This window comes from Salvelinus alpinus, chromosome 2 (assembly GCF_045679555.1).
Source record: "Salvelinus alpinus chromosome 2, SLU_Salpinus.1, whole genome shotgun sequence".
Taxonomy (NCBI): Eukaryota; Metazoa; Chordata; class Actinopteri; order Salmoniformes; family Salmonidae; genus Salvelinus; species Salvelinus alpinus.
Genome location: NC_092087.1, coordinates 63,343,775 through 63,364,783, shown reverse-complemented (window position 1 = coordinate 63,364,783; position 21,009 = coordinate 63,343,775). Strand labels below are relative to the sequence as shown.

Here is a 21,009-nt window from a genome sequence, read left to right as displayed (position 1 = left end):
GAGAGAGTAACGGTTAATGTGATTGGATGTTGATTATTTGACTATGCTACCTGTATTTGACATTGTGTTGTAATTTCGCTGAACACTAGATGGTTAGATGTCAGTGAAACAAGTTTGAAAATGTGGAGAACGTTTTGTGAATACCTGGCCTAGACTATTATTAGTTGACTTTGTTAATGGAAAGGCTAGTAGTGTTGGCTACACTACAGAGAACGTTCAATTAATGTCAAATGCCCAATGAAAATGAGAGATTTCTGATTTCTAAAATATGTGTTGTTAATGTGCAATTAAAGATGTGAAAATTGTATGGAGATGTTCAATTGAGCTCTTTCTTTTTCAAGTAAGAGATGTTACGAAAACACGCATTAACTTGCGTCTGACAAGCCACGCCTGTAAAAGTTTTGGGCGGAGAGTCACAGCAAAACTTTCCATTATCATCTGTACATTTTTGGTGATAACGACGTTGTACAGCATCTCACTGATAATGTCTGGAATGGCGTCTAACCTAGCTAAAAAGCGGGCATTGGCTGCAGGGTTTGGCACCAATGCCAATGCGGTGAAATATCTCAATCAGGATTTTGAAGCGCTTAGGGCGCAATGTTTAAGTCGAGGAGGGCTATTCTCGGATCCAACTTTTCCAGCCGCACCCGAATCTTTGGGCTTTAATGAACTCGGACCAGGCTCGTACAAAACTAGAGCAGTGCAATGGAAAAGGCCAGGAGTAAGTCTATTTTTCCACCCATTAATATTATATGTTTAAGTTTATTTAGAAAGTTTTATTTGAAACATTATAATATATATGTATTTCCAATTTCCCATCATATTTGCTCCGTTGATATTGTTGCCCCGTGCGTTTTAAACTACCCCGTGCATCATTTGGCCTATAGCCTACTCTGTGATTATTTTCTAAAATATTAAGTAGAGGGGCTTTGAATCAAGCTCAACTCAACTGCGTCAATAGTCTACTCATGCTGTAGAGACAAGATTTGTCCACCGGAGGCCAGGATAAAACCAAGCTAAGCATTGATTTATGCAGTTTAATGATTCTCGAGAATGCTTGTAAAGAATTTGGAATTTGCGACAGCTTGACAATATTGCATATACTATGTAGATTGTGAATTTCTTAATACATAAATTGACATTGTTACTTGATTTATCAATTTTTCCTTTGCTTTTATATGAGATATCCTAAGCATAGAAAATGCTCTTGGCTTTGTTGTTTGTTTTTCTGCTCTTGTGGTTAATGCATGGTGAAATGTGACATAATATCCTCAGGAGTTGTGCTCAAGTCCAGAGTTCATTGTTGGAGGAGCCACCAGAACAGATATCTGCCAAGGAGCTCTAGGTAAGTTATGTCACACTCTTATAGGCTCCACTGCAAAGCAATTTTTATTCGAAAAACTGCCTTTGGAAAAGCCTCCATTGCATCAAAACGCCAGTTGAACTAGTACAGCCCCTACACTCATGGCTTAAAACATTTACATTCTTCATGCACTGCATAAGAGCCCTATGGCCTTCCTCAGCACTGTTTATTGGAGAGTCCAGTCTTCTGCCAAATAAATAATACAAACCACCTGAAACATATAACTGTGCCTTTTCTAGTACATATTCAGGAAGGGCAATCATCTAAAAGGGATAATTAAGTTGTTTGGTCTTGTAAAAATGCAGCTGAAATTTGATATCACCCTCATACCACAGAAAGGGGTTTGGCCATTGTTTGTCACTGGTTTAATCAACGGCATATATGCTTTTAAGGAGACTGTGCCCAAGTGGGAAGTGAAGACTACACACACACACACACACATACACATACACATACACGTGGGCACACGCGCCTTTCCCTGTTGTAACTAGTTTGCAGAATGGGAGAATATAATTTTTTGTTCTTCATAGGCTGACTCACCACTTGTGTGCGTGCCTCTGTAAAACCACACCAGAATTCTAGTTTCTCTTTTTTTCAAAGCTACAACTGTGAAAACATGCATGCCAGCTAAGCTTTATTTTGTAGCAGCCAGGACACTCGTAGGTTGCAGAAGTTTGAATAGTCTTTGAATGAATTCAGAGGCACTACCATTTGTGTGCCAGTTTTTTGTAAACTGACAGCTTCAATGCCAATTTATATGCTTCATTTTAGCTTGATATGTTCTGAGCATGTATAACAGGCTGTAAGTTTTGCTGTTTCAACTTAGTTATTACCCTGCTGATATGAAATATTAAGTTAAATTAACTTCTATATTAAAAATGTTTTCAATCGCATACAAGCATTTCTTTGGAACAATGTTGATTTTCAAAACAGTGTACACTAGTTACCTTTTTAAAACAGAAAAATACATGAATCAATTGCAAATAAAATCATCAAAAGAACATGACTGCCTGCAAAAAGGATTAACACAACAATACTACTGTAACGTTCGTCGTTGGGAGAAAGAGAGGAGGACCAAGGTGCAGCGTGGTAATTATTAATTACCTCTTTTAATGAAAACAAATACTCGAACAAAAACAACAAAACACGAGAATGAAACAGTCCTGAACGGTGAAAATACAAAACACAGAACAGAAAATAATCACCCACGAAACACAGGTGGAAAAAGGCTACCTAAGTATGATTCTCAATCAGAGACAACTAACGACACCTGCCTCTGATTGAGAACCATACCAGGCCAAACGCAAAACACAACATAGAAAAACGAACATAGACAACCCACCCAACTCACGCCCTGACCATACTAAAACAAAGACATAACAAAATAACTAAGGTCAGAACGTGACAACTACATACCTCTTAAGTCAAGCTGACAAAACAGAAAGTTAGTCTGTCTTAAAAAAAATCTCATTACATCAATATATTTTCTTTGCAGTCACTTAATGATCAAAATTGGAAATTCAACTATCAAGGTGCAATATAATGGGCAATTACTGTCCTTTTATGCATTTTTCACCAAATAAATTCATACACATCAAGTTAAATATTGTTTCTAATCAAAAAGAAAATGGAAAATAGCACATTATGTGCAGGATTTATTCATCGGTATAATCAGAAACCAATTCCATGTATTTAATAAGTAGGCTGGTCTACTTATACCTTTGTAGCCTTTCCATCACCAAGCAGACAATCCCCAATAGAAATAACGAAATATAAATACAGTGGAGAAACACAACTTATATGATGAATGTATAAGCCTCAACACACGCCAAAGCAAAGCGCTGTAATGGAAGGTCACTGTAACGTCCTGACCAGAGTTCTTATGTGTTTTGCTTGTTTAGTGTTGGTCAGGACGTGAGCTGGGTGGGAATTCTATGTTGTGTGTCTAGTTCGTCTGTTTCTGTGTCCAGCCTAATATGGTTCTCAATCAGAGGCAGCTGTCAATCGTTGTCCCTGATTGAGAATCATATATAGGTGGCTTGTTTTGTGTTGGGGATTGTGGGTGGTTGTTTCCTGTCTTTGTGTTTTGTCTGCACCAGCTAGGACTGTATCGGTTTGCCACTTTTTGTTATTTTGTATCGTTATAAGTGTTCACTGTTTCGTTTAATTAAACATGTTGAGCACTGGCTACGCTGCGTGTTGGTCCGATCCCTGCTACACTCTCTCTTCTAGTGAAGAGAGGGAAGGCTGCCGTTACAGTCACAATGTTGGCGATGACGACTTAGGACTAACCCAAAGTTACTTAGAAATAACCCAACCTTATTCTCTGCACCTCTGCATGTCCGCAATGTTGTAAAAATATAAAACTGATGGTGATTTAGAATTTTGTGCACTATTATTTACTGATGATGGCTGGAAACAGTGAACACATTCAGACTTATTTCTCTTCTCTGATGAAAATGTGTTATGATTCGGAGAACAAAACACTTAACAGTGAACTTGACACCTAGTGCCATAACACGTTATATGTCATAACAGCTGACATAGCGTGTCATCTGTCGTAATATGGCCATAACAATGTCATGACACATATATTTAGACCTGTTGTGACATATATTGCATTATTTTATGGCTGGTTATGACACCTACATAAGAGTGTCAAAACCCACATCACATGGCAAAACATTAAATTACATCATAGCCTATTTGTCAACAGTATTTTTATGTTGTATAACATTTTCTGAAATTGACCATATAGAATTATCATTGTATTGCGCAGACACTGATGTCAGACATGTACCTACCCCAATTCTCTGTTGCTGGTGACTGGGATGAATGCAGGAGCATATTTCAGGAGCAGGACAAGACACCCTCTTTTTGACTGATGATTGACATAAGGGCATGTATGTAATAGGCCTATCTGGCTTATATGATTCTGATGGTCATAATGCTTCTTGACAGTGTCAAAGTGTATTTTCTTAATCCAAGTAAAGTGACACAGGATGGTCATAGTGCTTCTTGACAGTGTTATAAAGTTTAAAAACACGACTTTAAAGAATTCGTTACAACAACAACACAGGATTTAAGAAACACATTTTCAATCGAAAGGAAACTTCTTGGCAGGGAAAAAAAACACAATTGAATGTAGGTGTCATAACCAGCCATAAAATAACGCCATATATGTCACAACAGGTGTAAATATAGAGGTCATGACAGTGTTATCACCATATTATCACAGGTTATGACAAGTTATGTCAGCTGTTATGACATCTTATGACATGGTTATGACCGTATCATAATGTGTTATGACGCTAGGTGTCAAGTAAAGTGTTACCAAATTTTATATTCATTGATTTGTATTTATTTGTATTTATAGTTTTGCAAAAGGGAGTCTGAGATATGCAATCCAGATACTAAGACAAAAAAGTGATCAGAAGTTTGGCAAATTAATTTGGCCATTTGATCATTGTTGTTCTGCTATAGTTACATTTGTCCACAGTTCTGGGGGAAAAACGCTTGCACGTGACTGAGAAAAACAGTATAATATAACTAATATTTTGTTACCTAGTTTTGTTCATTTGATTTCCTCAGTTGACTTAACTTGAAAATGTGACTCAATGGCCTATGTCCTCATAACAAACTTTATGATAGGACTCTAGTTTACAGAATTGTTTGTCTCCAGTTAATGTTTAGCCTACCATTGCAAATGTCACAACTGCATTGATAATATAATAGATAACCCAAAATCAACCAGTTAAACCATTTAGAACCAGTTCTTTTATTGTCAAGTGACTGTTGGCGTTTTGCTTTCCGCTGTTCTCCGATGGACTTAACAGATCTGTTTACTGTTTCCTGTCCCCATTGGAAACTACACACTATGAGAGGAGGTTAGCTACAGACATATCCTTCCAGTGTGTTGCCACATGTCACAATGCACTCTTGTTTGCATTGGGCAATAGTTTGGTGCACACACTGCTTGTGGTTAACATCATAATGCAAATATTCCCCAAAAGTACACAAACGCAAATAAACCCAAATATACAAACTTAGATTCTGTTCTTAATTTTTTATTTAGGTGACTGTTGGCTTTTGGCTGCCATTGCCTCTTTGACGCTCAATGAAGATGTCATGGCTAGAGTGGTCCCCGTTGGACAGAGCTTTGGGGAAAGTTACGCTGGCATTTTTCACTTTCAGGTAAAATAAAAGTAAGAAAAGCGAAATAATGTTAGGCTTTTGTTTTTAATCTATGTGTACTCTGTGTACTCACCCAAAATACAAATAGGTAACTATGTGTACCTTTAATGTAATCAAAATATGCTACACGTTTTTAACCATTTAAATCCATAGGTTGAAAATACACAAGGTCTAAACTGATGAATTATGGTACAAAATTGTATTGATTCATTTCTGTCCCCCATTACACAGTTTTGGCAGTTTGGGGAGTGGGTGGACGTTGTCATTGATGACAGGCTGCCCACAAAAGATGGAGAGCTGCTGTTTGTTCACTCAGCTGAGGGCTCAGAGTTTTGGAGTGCACTGCTGGAGAAGGCCTACGCCAAGTGAGTCAATATACTTGCGCTGACTTAATGATTAACTGCCGGTGTAGCAGTCAAAAATCTATGCTGACATAATGCAAATATTGCATGGCAAATGCTAAGAATACAATACTTTCTTTAGGCATTGTAGGGAAAACCATTGTGTGACCTATTTTATTTTATTTTAATTATTTTTTTTATCCCATTTTCTCCCCAATTTTCGTGGTATCCAATCGCTAGTAATTACTATCTTGTCTCATCGCTACAACTCCCGTACGGGCTCGGGAGAGACGAAGGTCGAAAGCCATGCGTCCTCCGAAGCACAACCCAACCAAGCCGCACTGCTTCTTAACACAGCGCGCCTCCAACCCGGAAGCCAGCCGCACCAATGTGTCGGGGGAAACACCGTGTACCTGGCCCCCTTGGTTAGCGCGCACTGCGCCCGGCCCGCCACAGGAGTCGCTGGAGCGCGATGAGACAAGGATATCCCTACCGGCCAAACCCTCCCTAACCCTATGCCAATTGTGCGTCGCCGCACGGACCTCCCGGTCGCGGCCGGCTGCGACAGAGCCCGGGCGAGAACCCAGAGACTCTGGTGCCCTAGACCACTGCGCCACCCGGGAGGCTCCCTTGTGACCTATTTTAAACATGTGTGATTTAGTCTTTTTAATTTCAGTCTTTCTACCTCGCCCACAGGGTGAATGGCTGCTACGAGGCCCTGTCTGGGGGCTCCACCACTGAGGGCTTTGAGGACTTCACTGGGGGCATTGCAGAGAACTACGACCTGACGAAACCCCCTCCGAACATGTTCCAGATTATTAAGAAGGCAATCGAGTCAGGGGCTCTGCTTGGCTGCTCCATTGACGTAAGGCTCTCTTTTCTGTCCTTTTCACACTGTTTATTTTAACAGCACAATTGTCACCATAGACTGTTAAAATATATATATATTTTCAAGTTATCCTGTTGGATAGTGTGTTGGGTATATAGGTTTTCTTTGCACAGTGTGTGCGTTTAGAAATGGAAAATCAATGTGTGAAGTACATTACGAGAGGTAGAGTAGAAAGGGGTAAATGTGTAACATAAACAGATCAATCAATAAATCAAATTATGCAGTTCTTTTTTAAACACATTTGTTACAAAGTGCTTAATAATAGTAACCTAGACCTAAGCCAGAAGTCCTAGCAGGCGTGTCAGTGGCAAGGAAAAAGTATCTTGGTAGGAAGTAACCTGGTCAAGTTGAAGTTCAAAATATACTGTATACAGTATGAACATCTAGGTCTTGTGTAACCATTCAGTTCATAGTTCATTCCAAGTTTTTTTCTCACACCCCTACAATTCTTTGGTCTAATCCTAGTTTTCCTGTGTTGGTGCAGATAACCAGTGCCGCTGATTCTGAGGCAGTCACACGACAGAAGCTGGTGAAAGGGCATGCCTACTCCCTAACAGGGGCTGTTGAGGTGAGACCCAAAATGAAAGTAGATGATGTACAGTTGAAGTTTACATACACCTTAGCCAAATGCATTTAAACTCTGTTTTTCACAATTCCTGACATTTAATCCTAGTAAAAATTCCCTGTCTTAGGTCAGTTAGGATCACCACTTTATTTTAAGAATGTGAAATGTCAGAATAATAGTAGAGAGAATGATCTATTTCAGGTTTTCTTTCTTTCATCACATTTCCAGTGGGTCAGAAGTTTACATAAACTCAGTTAGTATTTGGCAGCATTGCCTTTAAATGGTTTAACTTGGGTCAAACGTTTCAGGTAGCCTTCCACAAGCTTCCCACAATAAGTTGGGTGAATTTTGTCCCATTCCTCCTGACAGAGCTGGTGTAACTGAGTCAGGTTTGTAGGCCTCCTTGCTCGCACACACTTTTTCAGTTCTGCCCACAAATTTTCTATAGGATTGAGGTCAGGGCTTTGTGATGACCACTCCAATACCTTGACTTTGTTGTCCTTAAGCCATTTTGCCACAACTTTGGAAGTATGCTTGGGGTCATTGTCCATTTGGAAGACCCATTTGCGACCAAGCTTTAACTTCCTGACTGATGTCTTGAGATGTTGCTTCAATATATCCACATAATTTCCCTCCCTCATGATGCCATCTATTTTGTGAAGGGCACCAGTCCCTCCTGCACTAAAGCGCCCCCACAACATGATGCTGCCACCCCCGTGCTTCACGTTTGGGATGGTGTTCTTCGGCTTGCAAGCCTCCCCCTTTTTCCTCCAAACATAACGATGGTCATTATGGCCAAACAGTTCTATCAGACCAGAGAATATTTCTCCAAAAGTACGATCTTTGTCCCCATGTGCATTTGTAAACCGTAGTCTGGCTTTTTTATGGTGGTTTTGGAGCAGTGGCTTCTTCCTTGCTGAGCGGCCTATCAGGTTATGTTGATATTGGACTCGTTTTACTGTGGATATAGATACTTTTGTACCTGTTTCCTCCAGCATCCTCACAAGGTCCTTTGCTGTTCTTCTGGGATTGATTGGCACTTTTCGCACCAAAGTACGTTAATCTCTAGGAGACAGAACGCGTCTCCTTCCTGAGCGGTATGACGGCTGCGTGGTCCCATGGTGTTTATACTTGCGTACTATTGTTTGTACAGATGAACGTGGTTACTTCAGGCGTTTGGAAATTGCTCCCAAGGATGAACCAGACTTGTGGAGGTCTACAATTTGTTTCTGAGGTCTTTCTTGGCTGATTTCTTTAGATTTTCCCATGATATCAAGCAAAGAGGCACTGAGTTTGAAGGTAGGCCCTGAAATACATTCACAGGTACACCTCCAATTGACTCAAATGATGTCAATTAGCCTATCAGAAGCTTCTAAACCCATGACATAATTTTCTGGAATTTTCCAAGCTGTTTAAAGGCACAGTCAGATAGTGTATGTTAACTTCTAACCCACTGGAATTGTGATACAGTGAATTATAAGTGAAATAATCTGTCTGTAAACAATTGTTGGAAAAATTACTTGTGTCATGCACAAAGTAGATGTTCTAACCGACAAGAAATTTGTGGAGTGGTTGAAAAACGAGTTTTAATGACTCCAACCTAAGTGTACGTAAACTTCCGACTTCAACTGTAGGTGTGTGGAATTTTTTACATTTTGGTAAAAAAAATTAAGATCAATTATTACATTCTTCTAACTATAAACATTCTCGTTATGGCATAAGGGAAACTTAATGTAAAGTGTCACCCAAATGATAATGACTATGAAGACGCAATCATTCCACCACCCACATGATCCCAATTGAGGGTCAATGAGGGTACTTATGTGTAAGTTGTCCATGTGTTTTTAGGTGACCTATCGTGGCCGTAAGGAGAAGCTGATCAGGATACGTAACCCTTGGGGTCAAGTGGAATGGACAGGGGCTTGGAGTGACAGGTGTGCCTTTATCAGAACAATAGCTCAGAGAAATTAAGGTGCCTTGTACCTTGTATGACCTTTCACTGCTTTGCCCTCCTTCCAGCTCCTCAGAGTGGAACTCCGTTGATGATTCGGAGCGCCAGAACGTCAAAGCTGATGATGGAGAATTCTGGTACAACAATATTAGTTATTTAGAGTTGATAACCTTGTGTCTAATACTAAGAAGTATGGGTAATACATTGAGCTACATATCTTATGCCAAGTTACAAACTTTTCAATAATGTGTGTTATGAGGTGATTAATACTAGTTTAGATAACCGCGTCCTTTTAATGCTTATTGTTGAAGAGTTTCCAAATAAATCAAGCTACCAAATTATATTGAAGTTTATGATAAGTTTTGCACATAATGGTTTTGCATTACGAAAATGTCACCCTTATGTCATGGGTAGGATGTGAACCCTGGTCTCTCACAGGAGAAACCAACGATATTTCCTGTTGGGCCCAGGTTGATATTGATTTTGAAGTCACTCGCATGCGGGGATACCCCATTACGAGACTATGAGCCTGACTAGGGTCCGCTACACTTAGGCCAACATTTCTAGATGTAGCCAAAGCCTTGAACCCTGTTGGTTAAAATGTTCTACTTGTAGTCAAAGCATTAATAAACCTGTTAGGCTAAAATTGCTAGCTGTAGCCTTAAGACATATGTTATGTTATATGCATTCGCTTAACAGTAACTATTGTGCCAGACAGTGGTGGAAAAAGTACCCAATTGTCATACTTGAGTAAAAGTAAAGATAAAAGTACCCAATTGTCATACTTGAGTAAAAGTAAAGATACCTTGATAGAAAATGAATCAAGTTAAAGTGAGTCACCCAGTAAAATACTACTTGAGTAAAAGTCTAAAAGTATTTGGGTTTAAATATACTTAGCCAGGGCACACTTCATCACTCAGACATCATTTACAAACTAAGCATGTGTGTTTAGTGAGTCTACCAGATCAGAGGCAGTAGGGATGACCAGGGAATTTATCTTGGTAAGTGCTTGAATTAGACAATTTTCCTGTCCTGCTAAGCATTCAAAATGTAATGAGTACTTTTGGATGCCAGGGAAAATGTATGGAGTAAAAAGTACATAATTTTCTCCAGGAATGTAGTGAAGTAAAAGTCAAAAATATAAGTAGTAAAGTACAGATACCCATAAAAACTACTTAAGTAGTACTTTAATGTATTTTTACTTAAATACTTTACACCACTGGTGCCAGAAGATGTTTTATGTTATGACCAATGAAAGGTGCATTCTGTAATTTCCAGTCAAAAGTGCTGCCCCTGTTTTTGTTTCTAAACTGAAGGGTGGGTCGTAGCAAATTTATTTATTTTTTGTTAGTGTTTCTGTTTTGTTTTTTCTGTTTTATCTTTTAGTTAAGCTTCTTGCCCAAATGTGTTCATAGTACCTGAAATGAAAATTAAATGAAAGTTACAAAATGTCTCGACCTTTAAAGTGGATCTGTCCCTTTTTAATCTATCAACTGTATAAGCTAAGTATTCCACCCATTCTTGCCCATGTGCAGGATGTCATTTACAGAGTTCCTGCGGCATTACTCTCGCATAGAGATTTGCACTCTGACCCCAGATACGCTAACGGATGACTCTGTGAAGCACTGGAGTGTGTGTAACTATGATGGTAGCTGGAGGAAGGGTTCCACTGCTGGGGGGTGCAGGAACCATGCCTGTGAGTACAATTGCTAAAGTATTCAAAAGTGACCATATTCGTCTCTCTGTTTATAACCTAATTAAAACTTAATAATGGGAATGTTAGCTAATGCTAGCTGGGAATGTTCTTGGTTTGCTGGGTGTACTGTTACTCTGTCTTATGCTTGTATTCAACCTCATTCAGCTTAACACTCCTCAAACAAAATACTTTCCAAGTAAACTCACACTATTTCATGCTTAAAAAAGATATATATTCCATTACCTCCCTCCCAACTCCAGACACCTTCTGGATGAACCCCCAATTTGTGATCAGGCTGGATGAAGAGGACGATGACCCTGATGATAACGAGGTGGGCTGCAGCTTCGTGGTGGGCCTGATCCAGAAGAACCGGCGCCGGCTGAGGAAAGTAGGCGAAGACATGCACACCATTGGCTTCGCCATTTATGAGGTGAGGAAGGTCTTTCTCAACCCCCTGCGGTGTGTCTTGAGGAAGGGGGGTAGGTTCTAGTGGGCAAAGCAGTTTCACAAAAAATTCCACATACTCCATACTCCTCGTACAAGTTGAACTAGATAGTCAAGGTGTTCAAATCACAATTAAAAGGTGTCTGACATGCTCTGTTGGCATTGGCAAATGTATTTAAATGCTTTGTTTTGTTTTTGGCATTTATATATTTGGATTTATATATTTGGATAACTGTTTATTTCGATGCTGCAACTTTTTAACTGACTGAAAATATCCGTTATTAATTCAGGATTTCATTGTCATTATGAGATGGTACTAAGACTATATAAAGGGGTCATACACACTTGTCAGAAGTCTTAAAATGATTATAACTGCATCACAATAACAGATATTTGCAGAAAACAAATTTGTCGATATGAGGTGAAAATATAGTTTTTTTCTTTTGTTTTAGGTTCCATCACAGGTGAGGGATTAACCAAAGAGACCGTGCAGTGTGTAATGACCAATAGTCAACAAAGGTCTGCTACATATATTTACATATGTTACAGTACTCTCCTTTAATTGTATTCCGTACCAGGGGTTGGAACCGGTTCAGGGAACAGAACCAAAAACTGGAAAATATTTGTCAAAAATTGAGGAACAGAACCAGAACCGAGAATGAAAGTGATCTCTACTGTTCCGGAACAGAACTGTTATTTTAAAAATATGGGAACCGGTTAATATTGTTATTTTATGTTCCAGGCATTTTTTTCCAGTCCCACAAAAAAAATTGGGAGAGAGATTTTTTATTTGAGAACAATGGATTTACTTTTTCAATGCTAGTTAAGGAAACTATAGTTATCACGTTTCCCATTGGATTTATTAACTACAAAAAGGTAAGACTTGTTTTTATTTGAATTCTAGTGCCACTCTGCACACACTTCGGGGTGGCAGGTAGCCTAGTGGTTAGAGCGTTGGACTTGTAACCGAAAGGTTGCAAGATCGAATCCCTGAGCTGACAAGGTAACAATCTGTCGTTCTGCCCCTGAACAAGACAGTTAACCCACTGTTCCTAGGCTGTCATTGAAAATAATAATTTATTCTTAACTGACTTGCCTAGTTAAGTAAAGGTAAAAATAATAAGCTTACTAGCTCTGGTTTAGCTCTTGAAAACTCTAGGTGGCATCATGTGTAATGTGATTGAACTGAGAATTATGATCAAGGGCAAGCTCTGGTAAAATGTTAGTTAAGCCAACTCTCTGAAGTACAAAGACATTCAAAGTTCCTTCATAGAAGCCGCTCCTCCGTAGGTATAATTTTGTAATTTTGTTTTTCATGCCTAGTGTAACAGTATAACTTTAAACCGTCCCCTCGCCCCGACACGGGCGCGAACCAGGGACCCTCTGCACACATCAACAACAGTCACCCACGAAGCGTCGTTACCCATCGCTCCACAAAAGCCGCGGCCCTTGCAGAGCAAGGGGAAACCCTACTTAAGTCTCAGAGCAAGTGACGTAATTGATTGAAATGCTAGTAGCGCGTACCCGCTAACTAGCTAGCCATTTCACATCCGTTACACTCACCCCCCTTTCAACCTCCTCCTTTTCCGCAGCAACCAGTGATCCGGGTCAACAGCATCAATGTAACAGTATAACTTTAGTACCGTCCCCTCGCCCCGACACGGGCGCGAACCAGGGACCCTCTGCACACATCAACAACAGTCACCCACGAAGCGTCGTTACCCATCGCTCCACAAAAGCCGCGGCCCTTGCAGAGCAAGGGGAAACCCTACTTAAGTCTCAGAGCAAGTGACGTAACTGATTGAAATGCTAGTAGCGCATACCCGCTAACTAGCTAGCCATTTCACATCCGTTACACTCACCCCCCTTTCAACCTCCTCCTTTTCCGCAGCAACCAGTGATCCGGGTCACGGCACCAATGTAACAGTATAACTTTAAACCGTCCCCTCGCCCCGACACGGGCGCGAACCAGGGACCCTCTGCACACATCAACAACAGTCACCCACGAAGCGTCGTTACCCATCGCTCCACAAAAGCCGCGGCCCTTGCAGAGCAAGGGGAAACCCTACTTAAGTCTCAGAGCAAGTGACGTAACTGATTGAAATGCTAGTAGCGCGTACCCGCTAACTAGCTAGCCATTTCACATCCGTTACACTAGCACTCTCCTCGCCCGCATAATTTCAGTCACATGTCGCACCCTGCGTTAGTTACACTTGTCTGTCCAATGCATGCCCGCTCCATAGCGAGCTGCTCTATCATTGGTAAAATAATGTAATGTCGAGCTAAATGTAAAAAAAATATGCTGATTTCAGAGTTTTAAAAAGGAACAATATAAATTGCTTTTTGGTTGTAAACGGTTCAGAATTTTATTTTGCTGTTCGGAACAGTGGAACGGAACGAAAAAAATAATGGTTCTGTTCAGAATGAAACAATTACAAAATAATTTTGGTTCCAACCCCTGTTCCGTACTTGAAATAACCTTTAGGAATGCCTTTTGTTTGTTTGTTTCGTAAAACACACCCTGCATCTTTCCCTGATTGGTTCGTTCTCCTGTCAGTTTCATGGTCAGAGGGAGGTTCACCTGGACAAGAATTATTTCCTGACACATGCTCAAAAGGCCCGGTCTGAGACCTTCGTCAACCTTCGGGAGGTTAGCACCCGCTTCAAAATGCCCCCCGGGGAGTACCTCATTGTGCCCTCCACCTTCGAGCCGCACCTAAATGGTGACTTCTGCATCCGTGTTTTCTCAGAGAAGCAGACTGAGACTCGGTAACACTCTCACCTTTGTTCAGGTTTCATACATTTTCAGGGCCAAGTGATAAAATGACTCCTGCACACACAATGACCTCTGACATGTAATGTGTTGATAGTCTGGCTTGTTACTGCCTGATGTCAACTTTTTGTATTTTTATGTTGTGCTATTTAGACCATGTGACGATCCTGTCAAGGCAGACTTAGATGATGTGAGTAGTGCACAGACTGTTTTGGTTTCACTTTATTTTATGCTATTGTTTCCTCTAGTATTTACTAGGAAATTGGGTAGTAACAATGCTTAAGGTACTTTCTGATACTTACACAATTGATAACTAAACTAGCCTAATAGTCATTGTTTAGAAGAATCCCAAAGCAACAAATATGTGATTACAACTCAGGTTTCTTGTTTTATTGTGAGTAATGCTCTCATATCTTTACATGCATAAACATTCTAATTATGTTCTAAAATCAACTATTTTATTTTTTAGGAGACTGTATCTGATGCTGAAGTCGACGCAGGATTTAGAGGCTTGTTTACAAAGCTTGCAGGAGATGTACATTCATTTTTACACATCATTCTTTTGACAATTTTATCAGTGCATTACAACATCCTAACCACCTCATCCACTTACAAAGGATGTTAAAGAGGGTGAACCTAAACATCATTAATCTGGAAAACGATTATCTTTGCGGTTCTTGGGAGTTCTGATTTCTCTAGTATTCAAAATTGTGTAAAAAAACACATTTTGTATTTTATATGTATTGTTTTATTTCTTCAGGACATGGAGATCTCTGCAACGGAGCTGAAAACCATCATGAATAAGATTGTCTCCAAACGTAAGTAAAAGTTTTGTTTTGTGGATCTGAGGCAGATGCGAATCAAATCAAATCAAAGTTTATTTGTCACGTGCGCCGAATACAACAAGTGTAGACCTTACAGTGAAATGCTTACTTACTCTAACCAATAGTGCGAAAAAAAGGTATGTGTGTGTGTGTGTGTGTAGGTAAGTAAAGAAAAAAAACAACAGTAAAAATACATTTGAAAATAACAGTAGCAAGGCTATATACAGACACCGGTTAGTCAGGCTTATTGAGGTAGAATGTACATGTAGGTATGGTTAAAGTGACTATGCATATATGATCAACAGAGAGTAGCAGTAGCATAAAAAGAGGGGTTGGCGGGTGGTGGGACACAATGCAGATAGCCCGGTTAGCCAATATGCGGGAGCACTGGTTGGTCGGGCCAATTGAGGTAGTATGTACATGAATGTATAGTTAAAGTGACTATGCATATTTGATAAACAGAGAGTAGCAGCAGCGTAAAAGAGGGATGGGATGGGGGGGGGGGGGGGGCACACAATGCAAATAGTCCGGGTAACCATTTGGTTACCTGTTCAGGAGTCTTATGGCTTGGGGGTAAAAACTGTTGAGAAGCCTTTTTGTCCTAGACTTGGCACTCCGGTTCCACTTGCCATGCGGTAGTAGAGAGAACAGTCTATGACTGGGGTGGCTGGGGTCTTTGACAATTTTTAGGTCCTTCCTCTGACACCGCCTGTTGTAGAGGTCCTGGATGGCAGGCAGCTTTGCCCCAGTGATGTACTAGGCCGTACGCACTACCCTCTGAAGTGCCTTGCGGTCGGAGGCCGAGCAATTGCCGTACCAGGCAGTGATGCAACCGGTCAGGATGCTCTCGATGTTGCAGCTGTAGAACCTTTTGAGGATCTCAGGACCCATGCCACATCTTTTTAGTTTCCTGAGGGGAATAGGCTTTGTCGTGCCCTTTTCATGACTGTCTTGGTGTGTTTGGACCATTCTAGTTTGTTGTTGATGTGGACACCAAGGAACTTGAAGCTCTCAACCTGCTCCACTAAAGCCCCGTCGATGAGAATGGGGGCGTGCTCGGTGCTCCTTTTCCTGTAGTCCACAATAATCTCCTTAGTCTTGGTTACGTTGAGGGATAGGTTGTTATTCTGGGACCACCCGGCCAGGTCTCTGACCTCCCCCCTATAGGCTATCTCGTCGTTGCAGGTGATCAGGCCTACCACTGTTGTGTCATCTGCAAACTTAATGATGGTGTTGGAGTCATGCCTGGCCATGCCGTCGTGGGTGAACAGAGAGTACAGGAGGGGACTGAGCATGTACCCCTGGGGAGCTCCAGTGTTGAGGATCAGCATGGCAGATGTGTTGCTACCTACCCTCACCACCTGGGGGCGGCCCGTCAGGAAGTCCAGGATCCAGTTGCAGAGGGAGGTGTTTAGTCCCAGGTTCCTTAGCTTAGTGATGAGCTTTGAGGGTACTATGGTCTTCTCACATAGGTGTTCCTTTTGTCCAGGTGGGAAAGGGCAGTGTGGAGTGCAATGGAGATTGCATCATCTGTGGATCTGTTTGGGCGGTATGCAAATTGGAGTGGGTCTAGTGTTTCTGGGATAATGGTGTTGATGTGAGCCATTACCATCCTTTCAAAGCACTTCATGGCTACGGACGTGAGTGCTATGGGTCTGTAGTCATTTATGCAGGTTGCCTTTGTGTTCTTGGGCACAGGGACTATGGTGGTCTGCTTGAAACATGTTGGTATTACAGACTCAATCAGGGACATGTTGAAAATGTCAGTGAAGACACTTGCCAGTTGGTCAGCACATGCCCGGAGCACACGTCCTGGTAATCCGTCTGGCCCCGCAGCCTTGTGTATGTTGACCTATTTAAAGGTCTTACTCACGTCGGCTACGGAGAGCGTGATTACACAGTCATCCGGAACAGCTGATGCTCTCATGCATGCCTCAGTGTTGCTCGCCTCGAAGCGAGCATAGAAGTGATTTAGCTCGTCTGGTAGGCTCGTGTCACTGGGCAGCTCGCGGCTGTGCTTCCCTTTGTAGCCTGTAATAGTTTGCAAGCCCTGCCACATCCGACGAGCGTTGGAGCCGGTGTAGTATGATTCAATCTTAGCCCTGTATTGACGCTTTGCCTGTTTGATGGTTCATCGCAGGGCATAGCAGGATTTCTTGTAAGCTTCCGTGTTAGAGTCCCGCACCTTGAAAGCGGCAGCTCTACCCTTTAGCTCAGTGCGAATGTTGCCTGTAATCCAGGCAACAGTGTTGGATACGCAGTGTTGGATAACCCATTGTACAAGTGATTTCACCCGCCCTGAGATCTAGTCAACTGTTGCTCACTCCGGTTACACGGTTGACTTGAGTGACAAAGTGTTTTTTGGAACATTGGATCGTCCAAGGTTTGCTGTTCAGGGATAGTCTCTGTTACTCCTACTACTTAGAAAGTACACAGCCTCAGATGGACCTGAAGGCTATTCCAGAAAGATAAATAAAGCAAATGCAAGCTTTTATTATGTAGGTTACACTCATTGATGCCCTAGTACAAATGTATCAGTGCAACAAACAACTAGCAAATTCATCCACATTATGTCTGTCACTGTGTCACATGTTGGAATAGTGACATGATTTTTGGAAGAGGTAGGACATTTGATTTGATTGGTTGAGATCTTGTGAATGTAGCCACAAATTCAGGATAGAGTTGAGTTATCCTTTTTTTGTGGATGATTCGTTGCCATCGTTTCAGCTCTCTCTGGAGCAGAACATTCTATCTAGAGCAGCGTTGATTCAAGATCTGACAAATTTGCTGGCTAACTCATTAATCTCCCTTTTCTGGAATACCCCTCAATAGTCCTTTTTGTTGTTTTGCAGGAACTGACATCAAAACAGATGGCTTCAGTCTTGAAACCTGTAGAATCATGGTCAACCTCATGGATGTATCCTTTCTTTCCGTCAGTTTTCCCAGACTAAATGTGGTTTCCATATGTTTGATGTGTTTGATACCATTCAATTTATTCACTTCCAGCCATTACAATGAGCCCATCCTCCTACAGCTCCTCCCACCAGCCTCCTCTGTTCTATACTATAGTATGTCAATCTCCTAACTTATATCACATTAAGTAAAGCAGTGCTTTCATCTGCTGGCCAGTGGTACGAATTTGCTTATGTTCCATGTTCAACCAATTATACGATGTGGTGTGCTCGTACTGAAAGTTTGAATCTTAACTCTACAGTAGGACAGTGGGAATGGAAAATTGGGCCTTGGGGAATTCGCTACTCTGTGGAAGAAAGTGCAGAAATACCTGGTAAGATATGTGTCGAGAAGGGTTTGAATTTCTACCCCGAAGTGGGTGCCTTGATTGCAATTTTCTATTGGTAGTTCCCAGCAATTTCTACAACAGGTGTCACAGGTATGACATATGCATCTCATCATTGTTTTTGGTTGAGCATGTTATCTGAGATTAGTCACAAAAAGAAAAGAGGAGGGTCTTGACCTCTGCAATACTCTCATATTTATTACAAATAGATGGCCATCGTTTCGGCGGTAGGTAGCCGAGCGGTTAGAAAGGCGAGCCAGCAACTGTAGGGTTGCCAGTTCCAATCCCGGGTCTGACGGGAAGAATCTGTTGGGAAGTGAGTTGGCAACCAGAAGGTATCCTAGATCCCATTGTGTGCCCTTGAGCAAGGCACTTAAAAACAACAGCTACCTGGACACCCCGTGTGGCAGCCCCCTCCCTGTATCTCGCCCTGTATGTGAATGTATTTGTGCTTTCGGAAGGGTTGGGTTAAAAGCAGAAGTCAAATGTTGGACATTGTGTTCAATTGACCAATAAAGTGATCTTAATCTAATCGACATAGTACAGATAAATATGTCGGAATAGATTTAACATAAGGGCTCATATTGTTTTACACAATAGAACATAAGACACTCAACATTTACAACAAAACTAAAAGATAAACAAACAAACAAAATACTACTTAGAAATAATGCACAATGTATACAATCACACATTACATTTTTAAGTTGGAAATAGTGGATGTAGTACTTACCCATGCTGATAATGTGGAGCATGCTATGTTTTCCCTGGCTGTAGTGCAGAAGACGTCATTGTTATTATGAGCATATTTAACTCAAAAATATTTAATTGTGTAATTATGTGCCGTTTGTTCCTACAGGGTATCTATAAGAAGAACGACATGGACAATTCAGGCACCATGAGTACTCCAGAGATGCGTATGGCCCTGAAAGAAGCAGGCGAGTCTCTTGGCATTTTCTGATCCTGTGACTACTTTTTAATTGAGCCTATCTTTTTGGCTTCCATGGAGATTTCGCTGATCTGACAGATATGGGTTGGTGAAAGTGTTCACGGTTAAGTAGAAGTAGATAGGGGAAAGGACTAATATCAATGGTATTGTCATGAGGCACCCGATTTGGAAAAGGACTGGTGCTCGTAACCATAGAGTTCAAATTCCAGAAATTGAGTCGTTGAGCAAGGCCTAAGCTGATTGGTCTTAGAAGTGAATAATGTATGTGCATAACAGACTAAAAACCCATTGAAGCAGTTTGGAGTAAGGGGAATTGAGCTGAACTGAAGGTGTTTGCAACAGAAAGAAAGTCTTAGGTACACAGGCTGTCATTGCACTCAATGCTTCACTACTCAGTTTCTAACAAGGAAACTCTTCTTTTCCTTCCTCAGGCTTCACTTTGAACAATGGCATTTATCAGATCCTCGTGGCTCGCTACGCTGAGCTAGACATGACCATCGACTTTGATAACTTTGTGGCCTGCCTTATGCGTCTGGATATGATGTTCAGTGAGTATAGTTGGCTTTCTCAAAATCCCAATCCATAAGATTTCCTGTTGTTCAATAGTCATCATTTCAGTTAACGATATAGCCATTTATTCTTGAGGAATTTAACTGACAGTTGCTTTATGAACATCTGTCTTACCGTATCATAACCCAAAGCCTGTAGTTTCACTCCAAACAATGTAGTTTGTTCTCTTCCAAACTAATTGGCTGTTGGGCTGGAACACAAACTCCAGTTTGTGGTCATTTTATAACTAATGAAGAAACAGTGTTTAAAAACTTAGCAATTATATAAAATCTAGCAAATCTAACACCAGGCACTGAATTCATAGTTTGAGCTGTAACCTGTGTGTTTTTTACTGTAAATAATTGATAACTACTCTATTTTATACAGGAGTCTTTATGAAGATTGATGCTCATGACAGTGGCTTCATTGAGCTAGACTTCCATCAGGTCAGTGAATTAATTATTTGAAGAAACAATGATGGCTGCTCAGACTTGGATATGATGGATATGGTACTGCAGATAGCTTGGATTCACATCACAGGTAGGCCTAATGCAATATGATGGTCTGTTCTTTTTGTTACAGTGGCTAACATTTACGATGATCTAGAAGACCCCTGTTCATTCCGAAGAAAAATGTGCAGGTTAAAAAAACAAGTATTAAATTCATTATTTAATGGCATTTTTTTGATTTTTATGTCACATTTTTGCATGTATTTTATTCACTGCTGCATGGTATTACTGTGGTAGATTTCATGTGAATGTCATTCTGTAAGAGGAACAAGGATATATTTGTTCGCACACCACTGTAATATGTTTACTTTTTGTATTAGAAAATATACCTTGTAGAGATTGTGAAATTTGGCCTGTTTTATGGAAGGTCCACATGGAATTCCATGCAATGCTCAAATAAAGATTTATTATATTATAATAATGTTAACAGTCGGAAATGAATCCATCGGCTATATGTAGGCTTTTAGGTTATAAACCAACGGTCTACGACTGTCTATAGGCCTATACGGCGTATGATGCTCAGTTGCGCACCAACTATACACGGTTCTTGTACCTTCAATAAATACGATTGGGTGGATAAGATATTGGCTTGGTTGATTCATTTATGCTGAGCCGCGGGGCACCGCACATAGGCACCACACGTCATCGGGCGAAATGGAGGCGA

At 40.9% G+C, this 21,009-nt stretch overlaps 1 protein-coding gene across 3 annotated transcripts; it reads left to right on the top strand.

Annotated features, from left to right (window-relative positions):
- Positions 1 to 413: 413 nt before the first annotated feature.
- Positions 414 to 20,927, top strand: LOC139566285 (calpain-2 catalytic subunit-like). 3 transcript variants are annotated; one of them, XM_071387373.1, is made up of 21 exons: positions 418 to 721; positions 1,276 to 1,345; positions 5,439 to 5,557; positions 5,789 to 5,922; positions 6,595 to 6,763; positions 7,272 to 7,355; positions 9,201 to 9,286; positions 9,372 to 9,440; positions 10,839 to 10,999; positions 11,260 to 11,429; positions 11,896 to 11,907; positions 14,001 to 14,212; positions 14,370 to 14,406; positions 14,686 to 14,751; positions 14,977 to 15,034; positions 17,893 to 17,957; positions 18,258 to 18,326; positions 19,198 to 19,276; positions 19,719 to 19,835; positions 20,224 to 20,282; positions 20,419 to 20,927. In XM_071387373.1, the coding sequence occupies exons 1-21, from the start codon at positions 485 to 487 to the stop codon at positions 20,440 to 20,442; spliced, it is 2,097 nt and encodes a 698-aa protein (XP_071243474.1). In that variant the 5' UTR covers positions 418 to 484; the 3' UTR covers positions 20,443 to 20,927. The 3 variants fall into 3 exon arrangements, 2 of the variants coding, with proteins under 2 accessions (XP_071243474.1, XP_071243464.1); XM_071387363.1 differs by lacking the exon at positions 11,896 to 11,907; XR_011673080.1 differs by lacking the exons at positions 17,893 to 17,957; positions 18,258 to 18,326; positions 20,224 to 20,282; positions 20,419 to 20,927 and having other exon boundaries at positions 414 to 721; positions 19,719 to 19,788.
- Positions 20,928 to 21,009: the final 82 nt, after the last annotated feature.

Coding starts and splice junctions, on each gene's coding strand:
- LOC139566285 (XM_071387373.1), top strand. CDS start 485: ATGTCTGGAATGGCGTCTAACCTAGCTAAAAAGCGGGCATTGGCTGCA. Junction 18,327..19,197: donor AGAAAGTGCAGAAATACCTG/GTAAGATATGTG, acceptor TTGTTCCTACAG/GGTATCTATAAGAAGAACGA. Junction 20,283..20,418: donor TTGAGCTAGACTTCCATCAG/GTCAGTGAATTA, acceptor TTTTTGTTACAG/TGGCTAACATTTACGATGAT.